Here is a 22,686-nt window from a genome sequence, read left to right on the forward strand (position 1 = left end):
GCTGTACTACACCCTCCACCAAACCCCACTAAAGCTCGCATGCAGCCTGCACACATTAAATACACACAGAACGCACTTGCAGTCTGCTTGGGGCCAGAAGTAGCTTGCATGGGACTACACAGAGATTCTAAGTCAAATACACGTTGGAGTGAACAAATTAAAAGGAAGGTCGAAGCCAAGCTCCACCTGATCACAGATGGGTTGACACGAGGGGTTTTGTACTGTGAATCTGCTCTGCACACACTGCTCCGTGGCAAGGAGGATGAAGGCTCAAATAGAGTCTAATGCATTTCCATCTTTGCTGTCGGGCTGAACAGGAAAGCTTTTAAACTGATGATCAGGTGGACAAAAATGAGCAAAATGCCGTGCAGAGCGGTGTTGCACTGACAGGCTGTCTAATCAGATTATATGAAAAGAAGTGATTTAAAAGGGTGGTACCCACAACCGCCATCCTCTGCAAGGAACAGTGCTAGTGATTTGCTGGCATCACCCCTGAAGCCCTGGCAAACCACTGTCCCAGGTGGTATTTTATTTGCAAACTCCCTTGAGACATAACACTGTTCAGGGGAGAGTAAACAGAATAGAGGATGTGAGGATTTGACACACATTTTTCCCTGTAAACATTAATTCTGCACAGCTATTTTAAAACGATACATGAACTGAAAGAGGTTAATTGTCCTTTTACCACCTTGCACCAGTTGAACAGAGGATCAGTACTCAGAAGATTCGACCATCACATTCCAAGTCCCCATAGCACATATTTCATATTTCAGAAACCATTTTTAAGCACAGGTTGTCCATCACACTTCATTCTTGAAAATGAATGTATTTGAACACAAGTGGTTAATATTTTCATTGCACCTGCCAGTGGTTTGCTATATTAGATTACCTAATGTATAGTAACTGCTTGTTTCAGATTTTCATATGTAAAAGGTGAGCTTTTAATACTCTCAAAGTTTAAATAACATCAGCGTTGTGTCTGGGTGGCTCATCGCTGACTACTTTCTCGCTCATTTAGATGCATTGCAGAGATGCTACTCTATACTACTTGAAAGTGCAATTGTTTGGCTGGACTGAAAAAAAAAAAAAAAAAGGCTGAAAAAAAGAAAAAGCTTAATTGAAGACAGCCAGCCTTTAAACAGTACCCAACAGATACGGAGGTAGAAAAACCCCATAAAATATGAAGCACTCTGTACAAGAGACAGACCATTTCCCATATAAAAAAAAAAAAAAAAAACAAAAAACTTAAAACCCAGAATGAATTCTATCATCATATAGAGATTCGGCAACCACTTTGCACTATATAAATTTTCTTTAAAAGCATTAACCAATGTTAAATGCTAGTGAATAAGCAAACACTAGTGCTATTTAAAAATGAGGAGAATCAGAGCACCACGCAGATAAACCCTGGGCAGTTCACATCTTGAAGAGGGGGCCGGCGATGGAAGCCACAGGACAGTGCCCATGCAAGTCGTGCCATAAACTGGAGCACAAAAATGAATCAATTTCGTACACTCCTAACCCAAGATTTTTACAAATAAATACTGCCACCGCGGTGAGGTCAGCAAAACACAGCACAGGAATGAATGCCTGGAGAAAGCAAAGAAAAACACTTTTGAAATCTGCTTCATGGGTAAGAGCGACCCATCACTCGGCTAAAGCCTGAGGTCAGGAGGTCAAGTGTGGTGGGATCTGTGCTCGGAGACTTGGACTGCACCTCCTTTGGGGATGGCTGCAGGTCTGGTAGGGCACAGAGGACAGACAAAAGCACGAGGCTCATAGGAAGCCGGGATACAAAAGTGAGCGGGCTCGGGAGAGAAAAGTGGCCGGGGCAGGAAAGAGGAAACAGGCTGGTCAGGGAAAGAAGCATGGAGGAAAGTGGAGCTCAGATAATGAAGGTGGCAAAACCACAGCTCAACAAAGAGAAAGGCAAAAAAAAGGATGATTTAAGCCATTTCGTAAATGTGTAACAAAGCAAAGCCTTCTTTTGAAAACCAAAAGACATTAAGAAAAAAAAAAAATCAGTTCAATTGTTCTTTGCAGGCATTCACTACAGATTGTCAGAATGCAAATATATTCCCATGCTTGGTGTGCAATCAATGTTTTCCCTCTGTAATATTTAATCTCATTTATCAAGCTTCTTAGTACAAATTAAGTTACAAGGTAATCAATTAGATTGAAAACACATCTTGTTTCATTGTTTTAAATTTGCAATGTAAGCATATTCAACCTAATTTAACAATTAGCTAATCAAAACCCATGAAGTGTTTATGTAGCTTGGCTTTTTGTCATTCAAATTCGTCTCCTGCATCATTGGAAATGCATCAGCCAGTGGAGTCCCAGCTACAATTTTAAAAGCCTCACAGAAAACACATGTGGGGAAGGAAGAGGGGAACACACAGAAATCACCATGTGATGCAAGGGTGTGAAAAAGGAAGGGAGGACTCTGGAAACCGCTGCTCATTTCCAGATAAATAGACCACTTGCCTAAGGGACTGCAGCCTGTTTCTCCCGGGATGCCTTCTAGGAGGACTTCTGCAGAAGCCCCGGTTTTACAAGGTTAGAGCAGCGTGGACAGGCCACTTTCGAACCCACAGGAAGCTGCAGCTGCTGCCTGTAGACTCAGAAGGTTTTTCCCATGATGTGGGAGATGTATCAAAGGCGAGGAGTGCAGAGGGAGTCCCTCAAATGAGATGTTGCTGCCTGATGGCAAAAAGAACAGAACTGGGTGGGTTTTTTGTTGTTGTCGTCTTTGTTTTTAAATTGTGGTTAGATTAAATTAATTGCTCTTTTCTTTATAGAAAAATATTATTTCTTTTACTTCCTAGAAATATTTTCGTAATTATCTTTTGCTTAAGTTTAGATCAGCATATTCTGAAGTTAATGTCTTTCTGTGTTGTGGCAGTTTTGGTCAAAAAGATGATTAGGAAAACTCTATACCTGGGAGCCTATTGTCCAGTTTTCTGGAGGTGGGTGGGGGTCTTTGTTTATTTTTTTTTTGTTGTTGTTGTTGGTTGGAGGGGCGGAAGGGGTGATTTGCTTTTTAAACTTTGAATTTCTTTTCAGTAAAGTGCAGTTTGGAGTTATTTTCAGTGAAGTTCTTTCCTAGCTGAGCAAGCCAACGTTTCCTGACCACCACGGGGGAAGAGGTGAGACCAGGCCCCAAGGACACCAAGCACACGCATGCAGTCCGAGTGCGCCGGCCAGAATAGGAGCAAAAGCAAAAGGAGTTGCTCTCCTGATGTACAGATGACCGAGCAGGTAAGAGAAAGCAGCAAGCAGGGTGAGGCTGGGGGGACGGGGAGGCGGCAGCACAGGGCCAGAAGCGGGGCAAAGCACGCTGCCGCGCGCGGCCCCGGGCTGACAGATGAAACACTATTAGATTTCACATCTATGGCAGACTTCGGTGTTTTAACACTTACACATGGTAATGTGATCAGCATTTGTTTCCAGCTGTGTTTAGGTGGAAGTGATCCAATATGACTGTCAACCATCCCTCCGTCCCCAAGCCTGGCTCTCCATGCCCAGCAAGCAAAAGCCAGACACCTCCTCTCCCAAAACCAATTTCTGCCTGTCTAGGCAACATGGTGTTCTGAGATCATATATAGAATCTAGATCTAAAACTGAATGTGTATGTTCTTTGCATCATATTTCTGATTTAGATTATATATATATATATATATATATATATATATATATAGCAGCCCAGTAACTGACAGAGGTGTCTTCAGCACTCTGCCGGGTTACAGGGAGGGAATAGCTAGATAATATTTTGAGCTCTAGTTATGCATTTGTTAGTTTATCTGCCCAGAAAGGGAAGCAATAAAAATCTGATTGCTGGCCAGAGAGGACAGGTTTTCATTAAAACAGTTTTGAATTGGTTTTATTTGCTACTGTCCAGCAACAATTGACCATAAGATGGGAATGATTATTCAGGACAAAATTTGTGAAGTAGAACTGGAGTCTGCAAAATAATTCTCATCTACATAGTAATATCCTTTGCATATTTGCACACAATAGCTACATTTGAAGTGCCTTGCCTGTGAATGTAGCTGAAATGTTCTCATCCCCCATCCCCATACACAAAGGCCCAGTCCTGTATACAAGTATAACATAACTCTAAGAAGCATACACCAGGAAATTCAAATTAATGGAAGGCTATACTTCAATTGATTTTGTGGTCAAAAGAGTTATGCTGTATTTGCAAAGAGCATGAAAAGGCTATCTGTTTTATACGTGGGTGTAAATTCAGCAGAATTACATGTCTTAAATGAGAGAGAAAGAGAGTCCTTTCAGCTGCTCACATAAAAAGCCAGGAAGCAGAAAGATATAAACAGATGGTCTTGAGATTTTCCAATTACAAACCTTTTTGGCAATATACAACTGGAGGGATTCCAAACATTTGTCACTTTGACACCGCTTTGCAGTAAGTAATGGGATTTTGGTACTTACAAATTCCGAAACACGCTGCAATTTGAAGACCAAAACCAGCTATCTAAACCAAAATTATCACTCGAGGAGTTAAAGTCACATTTTAGAATAGGTACCAATCTAACAGAAGCATCTCAAAAGGCATAAGGGAAACTATTTTTAATTTGATGCTTATTCATAGATTCACTAAGATTCTGCAATAGAGCCAAAAGATATAAGCAACTTCGAGCAGGCTGGGCACACTCACACAGTTGCTGACACTGTAAAACTGAAATCCACCATAAGGATAAGAGGCAGACTGCTAAACACAGCACTCCACAAGATGAAGAAATCCTCCATTCCTCAAGAGAGCATTTTGTCTTGTAAAATTTTGTCTTCATTTGCAAGAAGACTGCAAACAAAGGAACTTTGAAATATGCATTCCTCCTTTTGGTTGTTTTTGGTTGTTTTTTTTTTTTTTTTTTGTGTTTTTGTTGTTGTTGTTTTAATTTTTGTTTAGGTTTTGTTTTGTGTTTTTTAAAGAATTGCAATTCTTTAAACATTAAATGTTTAAGGGTATCTTATTTTATCATTTGCAAGTCTTATTCCTAGTAGGTTATTAAAAAGGTACAAGTTAGCACTGGGGTGCACAAAAGGTGTATAAATAGAATGGAGTGGGCACCTCATACAGGAGGTCAGGGCAGAATGTGTGCATGCACATGTCTAAAACAAGAGCTGGTTTTAAGATTTGGACAGCTGTAGCTTTTGGAGTTCAGATTTATCTGTGCTCCCACATTTTGACCTACCACAGAAGTGAGTGCTTGAGCTAATAATTTAATGAAGTAGTAAGCACTGGTGCACAAATCTTCCGTTTTTGAAGGGGGAGAAAAACCCCCTCACATTTTTGACCCCCCTCATTTGAGGGTTTTGAGGAAAGACAGACAGAAAGACAGACAGAAAGACAGACAGAAAGACAGACAGAAAGACAGACAGAAAGACAGACAGAAAGACAGACAGACAGAAAGAGTAACGCAACTTACAGCACTTACTTTATAACATAATTGTTATAAATGTAAAATGTATCAGTAGTCCAGGTTCTCATTTTATCATCATTCTGTAGGTACATTAACTATGTAATTACATGCTGAATTCCACAGCTATAGGTACCCCTACCTTCGTATCAAAGTGCACTACAGAAACTTATCAGACTCAGAAACCCAGGTACAGAGCCACATATTTTCCACCCTCACCAAGTTATTCTTCCAGGCTATTCCAATGTGGAAACTGAAAGACAGCTATAAAAGTAGTTGGGTCATGCAATAACAGCTAAAGAAAGGAAAGGAACAGAGTGGGCATTAATTTAATTCTGCACGATAGTGTGGAGGTTTCAATACCAAAATTTCTTTCAGTATCTGAATTTTGGCTTGGGTTTCCAAATTGTCCTATTCAGTACAAAAAAAACAACAAAAAAAAATTTTAAATTTATTACGGCAATGATAAAACTAAAAATATGTATGAGAAGACACAGTACTTATCACTCAACAGAAAACAGCACCGAGGAATCTTCCCAAAACCACAGCTAACACTTTCTAACATAACCTAAACCATGGCTATAACTTCAAAAATTGCAGCCCATACAAATGAGAAATGGAAGGAGGTGCTAGGTTTCATTAGACTGGTCAGAAGCCATCCAAAATTAGGACTTCTGTCCAGTGATGTGAATCTTTTATACAAAACATCTGCTTTCCGATACAGAAAAATAAAACCTGTGCTTACTTGTTATTGGTGGGTCCTGTTGCCAAGACATCTGACTGCAACTTCGGGAAAAATCCTTGCTCGTATTTCCCTTGGCCGATCTTCATATCAAGTAAGTGCGGGTGGATAGCTGTGTGATCGATCTTCAACAGCCGCTGCTCGATGGATTGGGCTGCAAGTTACAGTCACAGGTGAACAACCTTGTCAGCAAACCACCCGAAGACACACGCTACAACAACAGAAGCGGTCATGCTCTGATCCCTGAAAACGCTCTAAAAAGTTAAGTAGTGTCTTTAGACCCAGAAATCTATCGCTTACAGAAGTGAGGAAACATCTGCGCTGTTATTTTGTTATTGTGCTTTTAGTTTCTTCACCCAGCACAACTAGTGTTGGCACAAACAAGTTAGCCATTAAGCAAGCAGTTATTTGCGGGAGCCTATGCGATGGGTTATGAATTGGCAATCCTTCCCTTAAACTTGGCGTTTGGTTTTAATGCAATCTTTCCCTTAAACTTGGTGTTTGGTTTTAAAGCTCCTTCGGCAGGATGGAGACCTCTGCAGCCAGATACAACCCTCTGCGGGGTCGGGTACCTCACTCTGCCCCAGACACATCTCCCTGGGCAGACAAGTGGGGCGGCGATGCCTGAGTTTTGCAAACATCTGGCACCTATAACGATCCTCTTCCTGAAATTAGATATGCCATTATGGCATGACAGCATAGCAAGGCTTGAGCAGCATCAAGAAGATGAACAGATGCTTGGAAACAGGGGAGGCTACGGCAAGACCAGAGAGGGCTCCCCGGAAAACTCAGCTCCACTGAGACTAATGTGGTTCAGTCATTTTCTTCAAGGAGGTGAGGATTTCATCTCAAATCTCGAGCAGAATGAAAATAAAATGTGTCACCCTCTGAACACTGAGTCAAGATGCACTGTGAAGGAGGAGGGAAAGGAGGTGTATGGGGGGGAAATCGGCATTTAATTAGCAACTTTAATATTCAACACTATAGTCCATCCATTATCGGGCAGACCTGTTCTTTTCAGCATATCACAACTAGTGAATAAATATACAAAATGTGGAAGCTAAATCCATTCTCCATTTGTCAAGAATAACACAGAACTCATTTCCTATTTTATGAAACTGTGATAGGAAAGAAACTGTCAAAAGATTTACATACATTATCATTAGAAACTCAGCAGCTTTTTATTCCCCTCAAAAAGAAAAAAAAAATCACCTCATGGTTTTATTTTGGAGAAAAGGACTGGGTAGTGTGGGGTCAGAGGGTTTGAAGGCTTCCGTAAATAGTAGGTTAAACAAACAGGTGTTGGATTTGTGCTAGGGTCATATAAATTGTGAATGATAAATATGAAGGAAAGCTGGCATTACTATCAGTTTGCTGCTTTTCACAAGACAGAAAATGAGGTTCCGGTGCCACAATATCTACCAAAACTAGACGCTGAATAGACAGTCGACCTGCAAATTAGAATTGGTTTTAGATAGACAAAGTTAAGAAGACGCAGGATTTCTATTTCTGCCACAGTTCTAACATGTAACCTATTCTGAAGGAATTATACAAAAAAACCCCATGAGAAATGTGTTTGCCCCATTTCATTAACATGTGTCCCAACAAATTTAAGAGTATAATTTCCCTGTATTACTTGGAAATGAAATAAATACTTGCACAGTAAGAAACTCAAGTATAATTTGAAAATGCATCCTGTGACTGTAATGGAAAAAAAAAAAAAAAAAAAAAAAAAAATCAGTCTTCAGCACACAGCATATTGTTCATTAACACTGAGCATCTATTGCTGGAGCTACTAAATATGCCACACAAGATTACATCCCCGGCATCCCCCGCTGCTCTAACCAAATGGCATAAGTCAAAAAAAGGTCTTTTTATGGGAAGGGGGAGATGAGGCCAGTGGAGCAGACACCAGGGCTCGGCTCCTTGGTGTGGCTGGCGCTGGTCCCACCACCACGGTGAAGGAAAGCTCTCCTGGCAGTGGAACGGGAGCTGCCTGAAATGAGAAACAGTGAGCCCAGCTCTGAAGCTTGGTTTGTGTTTATTAAGGGCACGAGCCTAGAAGAGTTCAAAGGGAAGGTAAATGCTCCTACTGTTTTTGTTGTTTAAAAGCATGCTGAAGTTTTTGGCTAAGGAAAACAAGGACACCGCTGAGTCCTCTGCAGGTAGCTCTAAGGCATTCTCACTGGCTGCAAGGCTCAGATGACTGAGGACCTATACTTCTTTGTGGCTGATATTGTACTTTTGAATATTTTACTAGCCCATCTAAACATACCTGCTTCTTTCAAAGTGCTGCATTTCTGATAGTTGGATGTCCGCAGTGCAGGGGCCCTTACATTGTATAGCCTTATTTTCTCAATTCGGGAGTCAAAAACTCGCAGAAAAGGGTCCTTCTCTTCCCACTGGGAGATTATCTTATTGTCTATGAAGGTTGCAAACATCTGTGTTTCGATGAAGTGTGAAAGGAATGGGAGGTAAGGCTCGGGTTGGTCCGAAAGGAAGGAAGCCTGAAATACAGAGCAGCTCATTAGTGCAACATTTCTCCTCGGCGTCGACAGTATGAGCTGTCCTGCAGCAAAGAACTGATCCAGCAGGCAACGGGAAGTCTTGAACAAGGCTTCCCCATCACAAAAACCCCCGTCAGAGAGGGGTGAATCCATCTACAGAGGGGTTTGGTTTGCGGGTCACCTCTTCAGTCACAACTGTGAGAAGTAACGTTTGGGGAAGCTTCGTGACAGCTAGAGTAAAGGGAATGTGGAGTTACTGAAGTGGTGCTCGTGGCTGCCAGTTTTTTCGAAGCAGCTGAGCAGCTGTCACCCACAGGAACGAGCCCTGTGCAACCCATGGCAGACCACCACATGTGCCCACTTGGGACCTCTGGTCTGCGCATCCCTGCTCGGGACCAGATCACTTATTAAGGCATCATACATACCAAGGCGTGTACAGTGCTCTTCAGCTAACAGTCTTTTGTGAAGTTACACAGGGCAATTAATCATAAATTTGTAATTAAAACTGAGAGTGCGCCTAAGTGTCTACCTGAGCTTTGAAAACTCTAACCTTAACAGCCCATTTCAGTGTAGAAGTACTAGCAGAGATTGCCTATACCACTCCCTCCATTCGAATGCTGCATTGGTCAACATCTGAATACAAACAAGACCAATAAAAGGCATGGCAGCATTTTTTTTTTTTGATCAAAAACTGACTCAGATCAATATTTAGTATGTTCCTGACTGTTTATCCTTCTACCATTCTCCTTAGAGAAGGCCCTGTATCTAAAAAAAACAATGGCTAAGTGCTGTCTACTTTGCAGAGTCACTCAGAAATAATAACTGTGCAAGCTTCCCAATATTTCTCACTCCTTTTGCTAGCCTACAGTCTCTTTATTTTCCCATTTCTAATCTCAGCTTCCTTTTCACTCTTGTGTACGCACTACAAAGGAGTCATAACAGTATTCTTCTGCCATAACAATGTGATAATCTTCTACCCATTAACAAAAAGGACTACTGTGAGATTAGGAAACAAGAAAGACTGGATCTGGTTTTTGTCTTTTGTTCGCACCTCTCCTCTCAGCAAACAAAAAAGAAAGAAAAAAGGTCACTTTCCGCTGCTACCCTTCCACCAAACCCAGAAGAGAAGCCCCATCAGCTGGGCAGAGGCCTGCCAGCTTGGTTTGTACAAGCCAGGAGAGCTCTGACCAGTTCAGTGGATCTGCTCTGATTTACTCTGGCAGGTGATCTGGCCCCGTGTAATCAAAATGGACAAAGGCAGAGGAAGAACAGTGGATTAAAGGGTACCTAGGCTATATATACATAGCATAGCTATTCTCCCTCCCTCCCAAAGCACGTTCAGATGGAAAAATGAATACATGGCTATCTTTACTTTGTCAAAGTTTTGCATTTGTTCCCTGTTTGTCAGCCACGACTCCATATCAGGGGCAGCCTGAATGACGAAAGCCTCGTAGTCAGCGAACATCTGCGTGAAGCGATTGGCGAAAACCTCGCGAAGCTGCACGTTCAGTTTGTAGTCCCTCAGCTCCACCTCCTCACACGGCAGTTTCCCATCCTTCTCCTTCTCCACGAGGGGAGCTGTGATGGTCATTTTTTCCATCGTCACGCCCGTTCTCTTGGCGAGGGCTTGCAGGCGGGCGATCGTCTCGTTGCCTTTCAGCAGCTCGTACATGTTGAGGGCATTGCCGGGGATGTTCCCGTTCTTCTTGTCGTTCACCAAATCGCTAAGGACCAGGTTCTTGAGTTTGGTGGCACTGTCGCTGCAGTGCAGGTTACCCTCCGGCGGGATCCCAAACTGCAGGAGAACCTCGGAGATTTCCTGGATAAACTCTAGCTTGTTGGGGAACTGGGGGAATTCCTCTGGCAGTTCAATGAAATGGTTATCGATGTCTACAAAGCACAAGTTCGCCTGAAATACAAAGAAAAGTTTCAAAATGGACACTCAGCACTGAACTGGCTCCTCTGCTAAGCAGCCCTATTTTCCCAGGGTGCTTTCAGAGAAAAGGGTAAGAGCACATGTACGCAGGAGACAGACTGTGCCATCTAGACTGTGACATTTCAGATTTCAGTAAAGCTAGGGGGCAACTGGATGGCAATGATTTCACTAATAAATAAAGCCTCCTGCCCGCTCCTATTCTCCCGGGATTTGCAGCTCCCAAACTTCCCACCACAAAGGCTGATATCCCCTCCCAGACCAGCCAAGGACACACCAGCACGCAGGACGCGCAGCACCGCTTCTCAGCCCATCTCTGAATTACCACATCTCAAGGCCATGTTTATTTTACCAGGAGCCAACTAAAGGAAGCCTCTGTAGCTGTGCTACTAAGGAATGAGATGGTCAGTGAGAAAGATGACGATGCTATGAGCAAAACTACAAAAGAGGGCCCCAGGCAAATCCTTTGGGATCACGTCTGAGTATAGCTTGCCCACTGGAGGTCAAGCCCTATTTCCCCACTTCCCCCTACCCCCTGTTTCCATGGAGGCCTTTAATCTTCCAAATACCTCTCCCTGAGATTTAAACAGAGTGCTTTTAGACAGCTTTGCTACAAATAGAGATGGATCTCAGCCCATAAGATTAAAGCTAAGTGAAGACATGAATCTAGCAGAGCAGATACTTTACTAGGAAAGTGTCAATGGGGGGATGGAAAAACCCTACATAAAAATTAATTACATTGCAAATGCACCCTCAGGAATAACAGCAGAATGAAAAACAGTAATTGATCTTCTGAACTGCAGCTTACATCTGAAATTCTGTATCTGAGTGCACCGTGCTGAATAAAATCTTAAACCTGGTCAGATTCCCAAGGTGCTGAGCTCTGATGGGATTTACCCTGGCATAAATCTGCAAAATGGGAGATGCAGAAACCCACAGGACAGCAGCAGCAGGAGCAGGTCTTCCTTAGCCTGACTGGGCCATTAGCACAGCTCCTCTGCCTTCACTAAGGCCCTTTTACTGTTCTTTACTTCTCATCAAACACTGTAGTATGATCTTCGGATTATACGAACAGAAAGGACTTCTATTCCTCCTTTTCTGAAAAGGTTGATTTTCAGCAGGACAGTACACTCCACCGCAAACATGGTTATAATATAGTGGATATTTCAGGGACAGGTTTGACATTAATGACCTTTCACATAGATACTTTAACGGGTATTAGGATTCATTTGGTAAAACAGAAGTGTCCCTTCAGCTCACTTTTTCTTAATAAATTTAGACTGTACAGAGAAAAGCATTTCTTCATACAAAAAAATTTGCTTTACTTAACTATGAAGCTATTAAAGAGTTATGGTGTGCATTGGTACAGTTCTTTAGCTCAGGGACTGTCTGCTTATCTATCAATATTTCATTTCAAAGGCTTTTTAATTTCAGCTCTGCATATCATTTACAAAATTTGAAAAATGAGATCTGGATTCAGAAAACCCTTGGGGAATTGGTCTCACGTCTCTCTTCAAAAACATCTGATGATTAAAGTTAATGCAGAGAGATTAGTAATCTTAAAACAGCATGATGTCCAGTTGTTAGAATTTTTATCTCTAACAAACAAATGGTTTATATTTAGCACAAGAGCTTGAAACAACTAGCCCCTGGCCTGAACAATAAAGGAATGTTAGAGCAAACAGCGCTTCATCACTGCTCGCATGTTGAAGGATTTTCTATTTTTGTCTAGAGGAATTTAAGATTCAAGATCTTCCCTGTTCAATACCCCTTCTTTCTTTACCTCTCCAGTAGTTACTGGACCTGTGATGTTCATAAATGCTGATGTTTTTCACTCGTTTGTTAAACATCTTAAGGGGAGGGGGAGAGGAGGCGGCTTCCCCCCCGCTATTAGTCTTCCCTCACTGGCAATACTTAATTTGTTATTCCAGCGATACCGTAAGCCCATCACATTAAAATTTTAATTTAAGGAAAATGACAGCTTAATCTGCTAAATAAAAGCATATGACTAATATGCAGTAATTATGCAGTATTAGCATGGTTTTACTGAAAAGCATTGCTAGATACCAGCTTCATTTCCAGGCCAATGCAAATTTCATGCGATTGGGTCATTGTACCCATGAGGTAAGACTTGATTTGCTCTGTTACACGCCACCAAGGCTAAGAATCAGTCCCCTCCACCTAATACTCGATTAAAGAAAGTATTATATCCTGTGCTTATCCCTCCACTTCCACACAGAAGCTCCCCCTTCTGCATGTTCTCCTCTGCTGCTGCTCCCACCCGCCTTCTCAGCAAGAGCACCTATTTGCAAGCCATAGGGACTCTGCTCCTGGGAGAGGTCCCCGCATGGAGCTGAGCACAGCGCTGTCACCATCACGAGATGTTACAGCCATACAAACAGTCATGCTTAGGGTTCCCACTGGTTTTAAGAAGAAACCGAAGTTAAAATGCGTGGCATGCTCATGAGGTGGGTCCAGTCGTCATCTCAAATGCAGACAGGCTAGCCACGTGCCAAAGACTTCGCAGTATGGAGAGTGATCAGTTTCCAGGTTAAAATGCAAACCAGTTTTAATCATCTTGGTCAAATTTTGAGGAGAAAAATCTCCATTTCACTCTACCACCAGTGATTTTAACACCTAGATTAGGAGGACGACTTTTCTTTCCTTATTTTTATCTGTGTAAAAAGTGGTAGACCAGGCAAAGTTTTCACTTCCCATTGCATGGGAGGACAGAAGATCTTCAAAAAACGATCACTGGGGTGACTCAATATTTTGGAAGTATGTATGTGTGTATGCCTCTAAGTGGTTCACAGGCATGCTAGTAGTGCAAATCTGGCTCGTCTGAGGCCAGAACACTAGTCTAGTAATAGACCTTGACCCAACCAGGAACACGTGGGCTCACCCAAGGGTGGGACAAGGCTGGTGGGATGGGATGTGCTTCTCAGCAGCAGCGGGGGGACAGGGGCAAGTTTATATCATGTAGCAACCACATCCGAGATCCAGACTCATAAAGTCCATCCCCAAATGAAATGCTCTTTAGCCTTCTGTCAATAAGACCGTGACACTGTCAAAGAGTAACAAAACCTGGTGAAGCATCTGATATAAGGAAAGCAGAGAAACTTTCAGCGTCACAGCAAGAAGCAGGAGAAGCATTTGGAAGTCAATACAACTACAGGTACTCATTAAATTCAGAAATGGACCAAGAAGGGCTGTGGAGACTTCCCCTACTGTCTCACTCCTGCTGGCAAACAGTCTTCACAGTGCCAGAGAAGGCTCCTAACACCCGGCACAGCATTTTCCAGCAGGGATTCACATAAATGTTAATAGTGTGGCTCCAGGACAGCAAGCCCAAAGACGGAGACTGACCTCCTGAGGCAGCTCCAGCTTGGAGCGATCAGTTCCCTCCTTGGACTGCAGCCCCATCAGGTAGGGAACGGGAGCATCCAGAAAATGCAGGAGAGATGCAGGAAGGATGGGGACGTACACATGCTGCCACTGAAATGGGAACAGCAGCGTCGTGATCCCCTCCGCCACCGTCATCAGACGCTGATAATCTAGGCAGGGAGAGAGAGACAGAGAGATTGAATTAACTTTCTGTGTTTTGCTTTTGAAATCTGGTTGTCAAGGACGTCAGTGACAAAACAAAACAGAAACCATGTTTATATGTCAAGATGTAATTTGGAAAATAAGACATTACTTTAAAACCTTAAACATTTTTTAATTTGACAAAATTTATTACCCCCAGGAAGAAAATCCTGAGCATAAATATTCATACCTTATCTAGATCTATTCCATCATTAAATTCATTTATTAAAAGGATACCAAAAGTTCTCTATATAGTACAGGATAATAATACTTTAATTCTATAAAAAGCATGTATTTTTAAGGGGAAAGGAAGACAAAGAAGGGAACTTCAAGGAAACACTGTGTTTTTTTCTTGCTGCTTCTGCTCCACTTGCTACTACTTCTAAGGCTGAGTGTACTTTCCAGAAGACTTGCCTTGGCCACATACCAGCAGAAGTTTACAGTCCCAAAGTATTTAAAAACACTACTTTTAAATAAAATCCAAACAGAAGCCCAATAGACATTTAGTTCTCAAAAATATTCTGTATAGCTAGCATATTTATATTGCATTATTTTCCCAAATTTGTATTTAATCCACTAGCTCATTGCTTTGCAACGTTTTGGTTCAAGTAAACACACAGTGCATTATTTTTTAAATTAAAATTTAATTCAGTACAGCTGAGTTGCAAGCATATTTCAGAATTTGTATAAGAGCAAATTATTTCTCAAATATCCAGCTGGCATGATGCAATACAACCACCTATTTATTCATTCAAATGAGAGAATCTAAATTTGAGAACACAGAGGTTTTTAAAATAAACAAACAAACAACATGTTGGTATTGAAGAGATGGTCACCTTTACAGCAAATCTCAAACTCCAGACAATCCATTAGGAAATGGGAAAAGATGCCTGGGTCTTGTAAGATGCTGGTGAATTTGAAACCAGATGGTTGCTTCTACTTCATATTACAGCAGCTTCTGCATTAATAACAACTCCCCCCAAATTTCCAAGAACATGGAAGTACTTAAACCCCAATTCCTTAGGAACCTTAACTTATGATAAAGAAGCAGCACATCTCATTTTATGGTAGTAGCTAAACACAGGAAAACCAAAGTGCAAGTTTGTAAGTGACTGAGTTTTCATGAGGTGCATGGCACAGACAAGAGGGGGAGTCAGTTCTGATTCCCATCCTTGGCCTCCACTGCTTGTGAAAGCTGCTCTTCACTATTTGCAAAAGGAGTTGTTCCCCGCAATTTCAGTGCAGGGTTATGTCATCAGTAACCAGCAAGAGTGGCAGAAGGGATGTCTCCTCTAGGGCTGTGTCCAAAACCAGTTCTCATCAGTGACAGGCAAGTCTCACAAGCTTTAGGCTTAAGCAACCAAAAGATTTTCATTCTCACCAAGGCCAGACTCAGATCCTTGGGAACACTTGGGTTGTTGCTCATCTCTCCTCACCCCTCTGCCCTGCTCCATGAAATTAATGAAATATGTATGAATACTGTGGCTTGAGTCGAATAAGAAGGCTCTTTTCCTATAGCCCCACTGACTGCTTTTGTCTGGATAAGAACCCAGCCCGGCCTTTCCCGTTTCCTGAGCAAGCCAGCCTGGTACCCTGGCAGACATCAGCAACAGCAAAAGTGCTGTCGTCTGACACTACTCAGCTCTTAGGAGGTCACCGGGAAGATGCACTTGAATAAATATGCAAATTACAACAACAAATTGCATAACCCATTCTCCTTCTTGCTAGCACCTCTCTGTGGAAAACCATGCTCTATCTACAGAAGGTCAGCTGGCAGGGCAAAACCATTTTTCATCTTGTCTTACTAATAGCTAGTCACTCAATCTTCAAAACAATTGTCATGCATACAAGTCAGTCTCAAGGTTACTCCTCAAAACCATTCCCGGCTACAGATCAGCCATTTATTAATCCCTCCCTATACAATGGGCTACAATTATACATGTCCACTGGCTGTCTGGTTGAAGAGCACTTTTACAAACTCAACTTGCAATACCTACTGGTGGAGTTTAGGTGTCTCATAACATTTCATACCTCTGAAAGCTTTAAAGGTTAAAAAAAAAAAAAAAAATCAAATACAGAAGGAAGCATGTCTTAGTATGCATGAGACTATTTCTAAGTCTGTTCTGATCTACATAGCCGTGTGAAATAACAGGTCTTCACAGCAAAGTTGCACATTTCTTTTGGATAAGGGCATTCAACTCTGGAAATGCATGCTCACTTCTCCTTGATGCTATTGATAATATTTAACATGGTTACTAGCACAAGTTTTGTAATCAATTTACTATGAGGAAAGCTGGTTTTATAAAAAAATAGTGATTAAACCAAATTATTAGGTTAATTGTTACCATCTAGCAATGCTTGTTAGCGATTAGCAGAGATAAACAACATTTACGTGCCCAGCAGTTTTCAATGAAGAAAAGGAAGTTCCCAGGTTCCTCCAGAAAAATAATATTTAAAAAACTGGAAATGGTTCTTTTGATATTTGTTTAATGAAGCAAGATAGTCTAGTTACTTTGTATCTGCTTTCAAGCCTGTACAAACACCTATCCTGTAAGGCATAAAGTCTTTGTTAATGGAGAGATTCTTATACCTATCAGCACTTGAGGGAAGCTTACGTGGTTACTGAGGATAACCTGGAAACAAGGGATTCCTCCATTTTCCCAAATCAAGAGGAAAGAGGAAGCAGAGAAGAAAAAATAAGGAAGGAGGGAAATAATGGAAGCAGATGGAAAAACCAGAGTTTGTATAGACTGTGTGTGCTTGTGTCAAAGGAGAGAGCATTCCCAGATCCTATCCCACATCACTACCAGACTTTGATAACAATCTCCAACTGCAAGCCAGGTTTTGCCTGTTATTTTATGAATGACGGGCCCAGGTAGGAAAACTATTCTCTGATCTTGCTCCAACCTTTAGAGCTAGAATAAGGGATGAAATAGTATTCGCCAGTTTAGGGACTGTCTTTCAAGAAGGGCCTGTCTGTTGAGCAGAGTGAGGACACAACAGTCCTGTTTCCCATCCATCTGACATCAAGAAACACCTGGAAAAAGATACAAAATGTAAAACCCCAGTCTGGGTGATATCCACAGACAGTCACAAACTTGGAGTGATGAATGGCAACTTCCTGAGACCTGTGAAATAAATTCCTTCCTCTTCTTGGGGTTCACCCACCTCATGCGGTGTATGCCACCTTGGATGCAGTGACAGGCCCTGTGATGCCAACAAGGCTACTACTGACTGCTTTAAATGCATGAGCAGGTGGTCACGGCCCACTGTGATGGCCCACAGCACCAGTTGCTGCCACCAGAGTAAAGATTTGATCCATGCAAAATCAGCCCTGGCTACAGAGATAAGTAACAGACAGGGGAGACCTAAGCTGAGGGCAGTGCCTCCCCTCCTCTTCGCTGTGCAGCCCAGGACAGTGGAGAAAGGACCCAGGAGATCTGGAGACTTACTGAATGTCCCCAGTGCCAGATGTGTTTCTCTGCAGTGTACAGATGGGCTTTTAGCTTTAAATTTCTCTTACCCTGTCTCTCCTTTCCATCTGATTGCTCCACCTCCCTTACATGCATTTCTACACCACTCTCTTACTTTCAAGTTTCCAATTCTCCCCACTCCCAAAGTGATGACAGCTTATACCACATTATTTATTTTGCTTGGCAATGATACCCGCAGCCCTCACCCCGCCTTCTTGGGACAGGGAACTATCCTGTTTTCTTCAGGACAGGGAACACCCTCGAGGAAAGTCCCTACAGCAAATTCTTCGTGTTCAGAGTTAAATCTCTAATTTGTACACAGGACATTTTCCAAGAGAAACTGCTCAAGGAGGATAATCCCAGGGCAAAGTGGCCCCTATGGCTTCTACTGCAACTGCTGCCTCCTAACAACTGCTTAGCTGGATTTGGCATGGGTCTGTCTCTCACACTTAACCTCCTCCCTAAGTAAAGAAGAGGGGAACAGAGGCAAGTTCAAAGGCTCTGGATCTAACCCCTTTTTCTGGCAGCACCTGCTGGGGCCCTTGGCCAAGTCCCTGCATCTCACTTCCCTGCACGGGACAAGTGACCGCAGCGGGGACCCGCTCTGCCGTGGATTGGCAGCTCTGTTGTGCGAGTGCCACATTTCAGCCATGCTTTACAAAGGTCTGGTGACATTCACATGGCTCACAAGATACAACGTAAGGCTTAAAATGCAAACCCTGAGAGATTCCTGTATGATTACAAATCACTATTTTGTGCTGAAGATGGAAACCGTTTCAGAATTTGAACGCCAATTCACTATGTTTTTCTGAAAGAGGACAAAATTTGACAAATATCTGTCTTGATGTTGATTCTCTATACTACAATAACCAATCAGCACTGTATTACAACAGATACTCTGCATGCAGAAATATCTATCACAAAGACCTTAAAGTCCAAACACTGGCAGTGACTGAGAAAACAAAACAAAATAATTCTTATCCTTTCATTTTACAGATTGGGTATAGAAGCCCTGAGATGTTATGCAATTCACAAAGCTCAACATTAAAATTGCTTTTCCTGCTACAAAGGAGTCTGCGATCTCAAAATCCTTCCCATGCTGCAGCAAAGCAAAACCAAGATCCTTTGAGAGGGGAAAGGGACATCAATGTTACCCCTCCCAAGAACAGCTAAGATCTCCCTCACTCGGGTGTTACCTCCAAAACACGTTCAAATCTTTGGTCATAATCAAATAGAAGAGAATTTCACCTGGGACCTTCGCAGCAAATGCCCAACCACAGGATTTTTGAGTATAAGGCATGTGGTAAGTGCACACACACGCTCATTCAAACCAGAAAGGGTGTTCTTGCTGTGATCAGTACACTGTTATTCTGGTTTCAACATACCCAGCCTTCCTGATGAAAGAACAATTTGGCAATTTTCCAACTCTCTGTTCCAGCAACCTACCAAAGGTAAGGTAGAAAGCCTACTGCAGAGCTAGAGTCTCAGCCTGGATCTTCTAAATCCAGTATGATGCTTTAAAAATAGACCGTGTTTCCTCTTTCTTTTCCTTTTTAAGTCCTGCTTTACATACAGTTTGAAAGCACTTGGAAGCATTCGAAAAGATGGGTTACCTGGACACCACAACCTTTCCTGTACTGCTTTTTGAACATGCATAAAGTATAATCACAGCTTTGCAAAGCCACGTATTTAAATATGTATCCTGGAAGATGATAATCAGATGACATTCTCAAAGAATACCTTATCAAAAGGAACAAAATGATTCTTAAGCAGTAGTTTTAAACAAAACAAAGCCAACAACAGAGAAAAAAAATAAAAATAAATGAACCTTGATGAATAAGAGCTAATTCTTCAGAGGGAAACACCTAAACCAGCTTGAAAACGTTCTTGTGACTAGTAGCTTTCCCACATGCTACCTCCTCGGTCAATGTATTATATGCAATTGCTGTTTAACTGCTACTTTTTGTAACAAGATAGGGATTAGCTGAGCCAGTTATATTGGAAAAACTGGAAAGTAAAAATGAGTATTTTGCTTTATGCTCTGAGCACGAGTCAGGAACAGCACACAACAGTTATGAGACCTGTCTAGGGGCTTGGTACCTTCAGATCTGTAATGTTTATATATAGCATACTGCAGATGAAAAAGGAAATCTGAAATTCACATCTGGTACAAAAATTGTTTATGAAAGCAAAAGTTTTCAAATCAGATTTCAATAGCTTCACAGAAGCAATGCATATAAATGTCGCAGACTTCAAAGAGCCCTCAAAGCTTCTGTCTTTCATCTGGTTTGTATACCGGCAGCTGCAATGACTGACAAGCCAGACCAGGTGATTTTCAAGAGCTGTTCAGATAAAACTCATAAAAATGCTTCAGGAAAGAGTTATTCAGCATAGAAATCACCTTGCAACAGTGCTGCTTTCGGGGAACTCGGACAGGTCAGTGACCGGGGGTTGTGAGCAGCAGACTGTCCTAGGGAAACGACCCATGGCATCTCAACGCCCTTTATCCCTGACAGAAGGGTGAATTTACCAGCGAGTGACACAGCACGTGAGTTACAAGATAAAAGCAGAGCAGCAATTTATGCAAATCTGAAAATACATATTTTTCTTAAGCGGGATCACCAAGATGAGACTACATCTAATTGCCTGAACTAAGAATTACCCTCTCAGACTGGGAGTCAGTTCTGCCCCAAGGGAAACATCCCAAGGCCAATATTCACTGAGGCTGATTTTTCCCATTCTCCCTTGTTGGCAAACGCTTCATGGAAAAAAAAATCACTTCCACTTCAATAAATTTCCATTTATACGATTTATCCGTGTCACAGCCTGCCATCAGTGGTTCAGCATAAATTAGTTTATGATTAGGAGCCACCTTAAGAATTAATTCACAGGAGAACTTGAATTAGCTTTCATTAGAGGCATGGTTAAGCCTCGGAGAGCAGGGCAAAAGTCTGTGACAAAGCTGACAAAGTGGCAGCAGGACATGTGAAGATGCCCCTGATGACACCGGGACCAACTTGCTGGTCCCCGTGGCTGCGGGGGCTGAGCAGCCCCCCCGGTGGGCAGCAGTTCTGTGCCAGGGCAGCAGCCTGGCCGGGAGGGGATGGGTTCCAGCAGGCAACAACATTGCTCCAGACCGCTTCTGACTGCTCTGTTATTTATCTGGCATTTGACATAATTGCAATGTAAAGGCCTAATTTGTCTTCCTCTTCCCCGTTCGTAAAAGGTAAAGATATTTAAAAATGGAAAATAATAACAATATCCAATTAAAAAAAAAAAAAAAAAAGTAGAGAGGTGGTGGAGTGTGCGCGTGTGCATAGTGTTAAAAGCAGTTGCCCAATCTTCCTCTGCAGTTCACTGCGAATACAAACAGGAGCAGGCTCGTGGTACAGACCTGTACCAGCTCCTTCTCCTTGTTTCCAGATGCGCTAGAAACTTCACTTTTCAGGCTGTATTGACTTCAGCTAACAAAACTGAGCAACTTTTAATTAAAACATGGTTTTGTCTTTTCACCTAAGTTAAAAATGAAGTTAAAAATGGTTCTCTGATTAATCTGTCCAACTACTTCTCTCCTTTCCAGGGGAAAAGGCACTGCAGTCTCCTCAGACTGCGGTGCAGTTGAGGCCCTAAATCCAGGTTTCTTTCACAGCACAGACACATCTTATCCCCATGTAAACTGTTCTCTGCAATAGCTTCCCCCCCTGGTTTTGATGAATACTAGTGTGGAGTGCAACTGTTTAAATAATGAGCATAACAGCAAGGATTTTCTATGTAACTATTCGGTGTAGAAATGCTTTAAAAGGCAAACGCATCATGAGTGTATTTGTTTTTAAAAACCTCCCCCAAAACAGAATTCCGAAGAAAGATCTTTCAGGTCTTTTCTAGGTGGTGACTAGATATATGTATAGTGATTTATATTATTATTTCTAATATTGAAAAAAAAGAACGCAAATAATATTTCAATCTTTGAGGAGCAATTACTCAAGCCCTTTGAAAAAACAGCTTGGGAAATGCTCAAAATTATAATGAGTAGAAACAGCCTAAGCTCTAAGAAGTTTATCTTTGTCTCATCCACACATTCCCTCTCATGTTTAAATCCCTAGAAAGGCAGACATATAAAATGGATTGCCGAGGTTTCTGCAGAGCCCACAGTTTAATTCATCTCTCTCCAGCAGACACCTCATGCCAGTGGCGTTTTGTTACCGATCCTTGGGAAACTGCAGCAGCTATCGCAGAGTGTTATTAACTTGGACACTGCTGGAAGCCTGAACATTCATAATACCCTTACATCTCCACGGTTGCACAGGAGAGCTGTGCTCTGAATAAAATAAAGGGCACTTGAAAGAGTATTAATTTCTATGATTGAATAAACTATAATAAAACTACAACAGGAAGTCTGTTTCATAAATGAAAGTCTGTAAGCCCCAAGCTTGCACAACATTAGATGTGTGCTACACCATGTGCCTTGTTTAGTGACAAGTATGACCCTGTATCAGTTCTTTTCTGCTGTATTGGGTGTCTGGCAGTTCTTATATCCTTCCTTTGAAAGCCACAGAAACACATCATAATCTAATCCTTGACTTTTAGAAGATGAAATTTATAAGGTTGCAACCCAAAGACTGCACCCTGAAGAACTGTGGGGAAAAAATATCTATTCACTCCCCTTGGCTTTCAAAGCCCCATTGTTAAAATTTGGCCCTTCTTAAACTTAAAAGTATTCTCTATATGCAGGAAGATGTAACCTGAAGCCACAGGAGTTCTGCTTCTAGTGCTTTCAGGTACAGCTTTCTGTACCACCTCTGCAGGCCAAAGCTGGCACTTAGAGCAGCCTGTTACATCTACCCACCAACAGTGATTTTGATTAACTCTCTGGAAGTCCACACTGTCTCCATTAACAGTAAGGACTTGTCTTTTCAGTCTTGCCAGTTAGGGCGCAAGCACAGGTTTCTGACAGTTCCCAAGCTATCCTCGCCTTGTTCCGTGTCTTGCCCTCATCCTCCCACAG

The 22,686-nt window shown here is 42.0% G+C and overlaps 1 protein-coding gene across 4 annotated transcripts in view; it reads right to left on the reverse strand.

Annotated features, from left to right (window-relative positions):
• DENND5B (DENN domain containing 5B) overlaps positions 1-22,686 on the reverse strand; it is a 117,821-nt gene that overhangs the window by 31,210 nt on the left and 63,925 nt on the right. For all 4 annotated transcript variants that reach the window (XM_042795310.1, XM_042795308.1, XM_042795309.1 and 1 more), the window contains 4 exons: positions 13,990-14,177; positions 10,063-10,599; positions 8,459-8,690; positions 6,187-6,337 (listed from right to left, as the gene is read on the reverse strand). In XM_042795310.1, coding sequence (XP_042651244.1) covers positions 6,187-6,337; positions 8,459-8,690; positions 10,063-10,599; positions 13,990-14,177 — 1,108 coding nt within the window. The remainder of the gene's footprint in view (positions 1-6,186; positions 6,338-8,458; positions 8,691-10,062; positions 10,600-13,989; positions 14,178-22,686) is intronic.

This window comes from Tyto alba, unplaced genomic scaffold (assembly GCF_018691265.1).
Source record: "Tyto alba isolate M040663 unplaced genomic scaffold, T.alba_DEE_v4.0 Super-Scaffold_21, whole genome shotgun sequence".
NCBI lineage: Eukaryota > Metazoa > Chordata > Aves > Strigiformes > Tytonidae > Tyto > Tyto alba.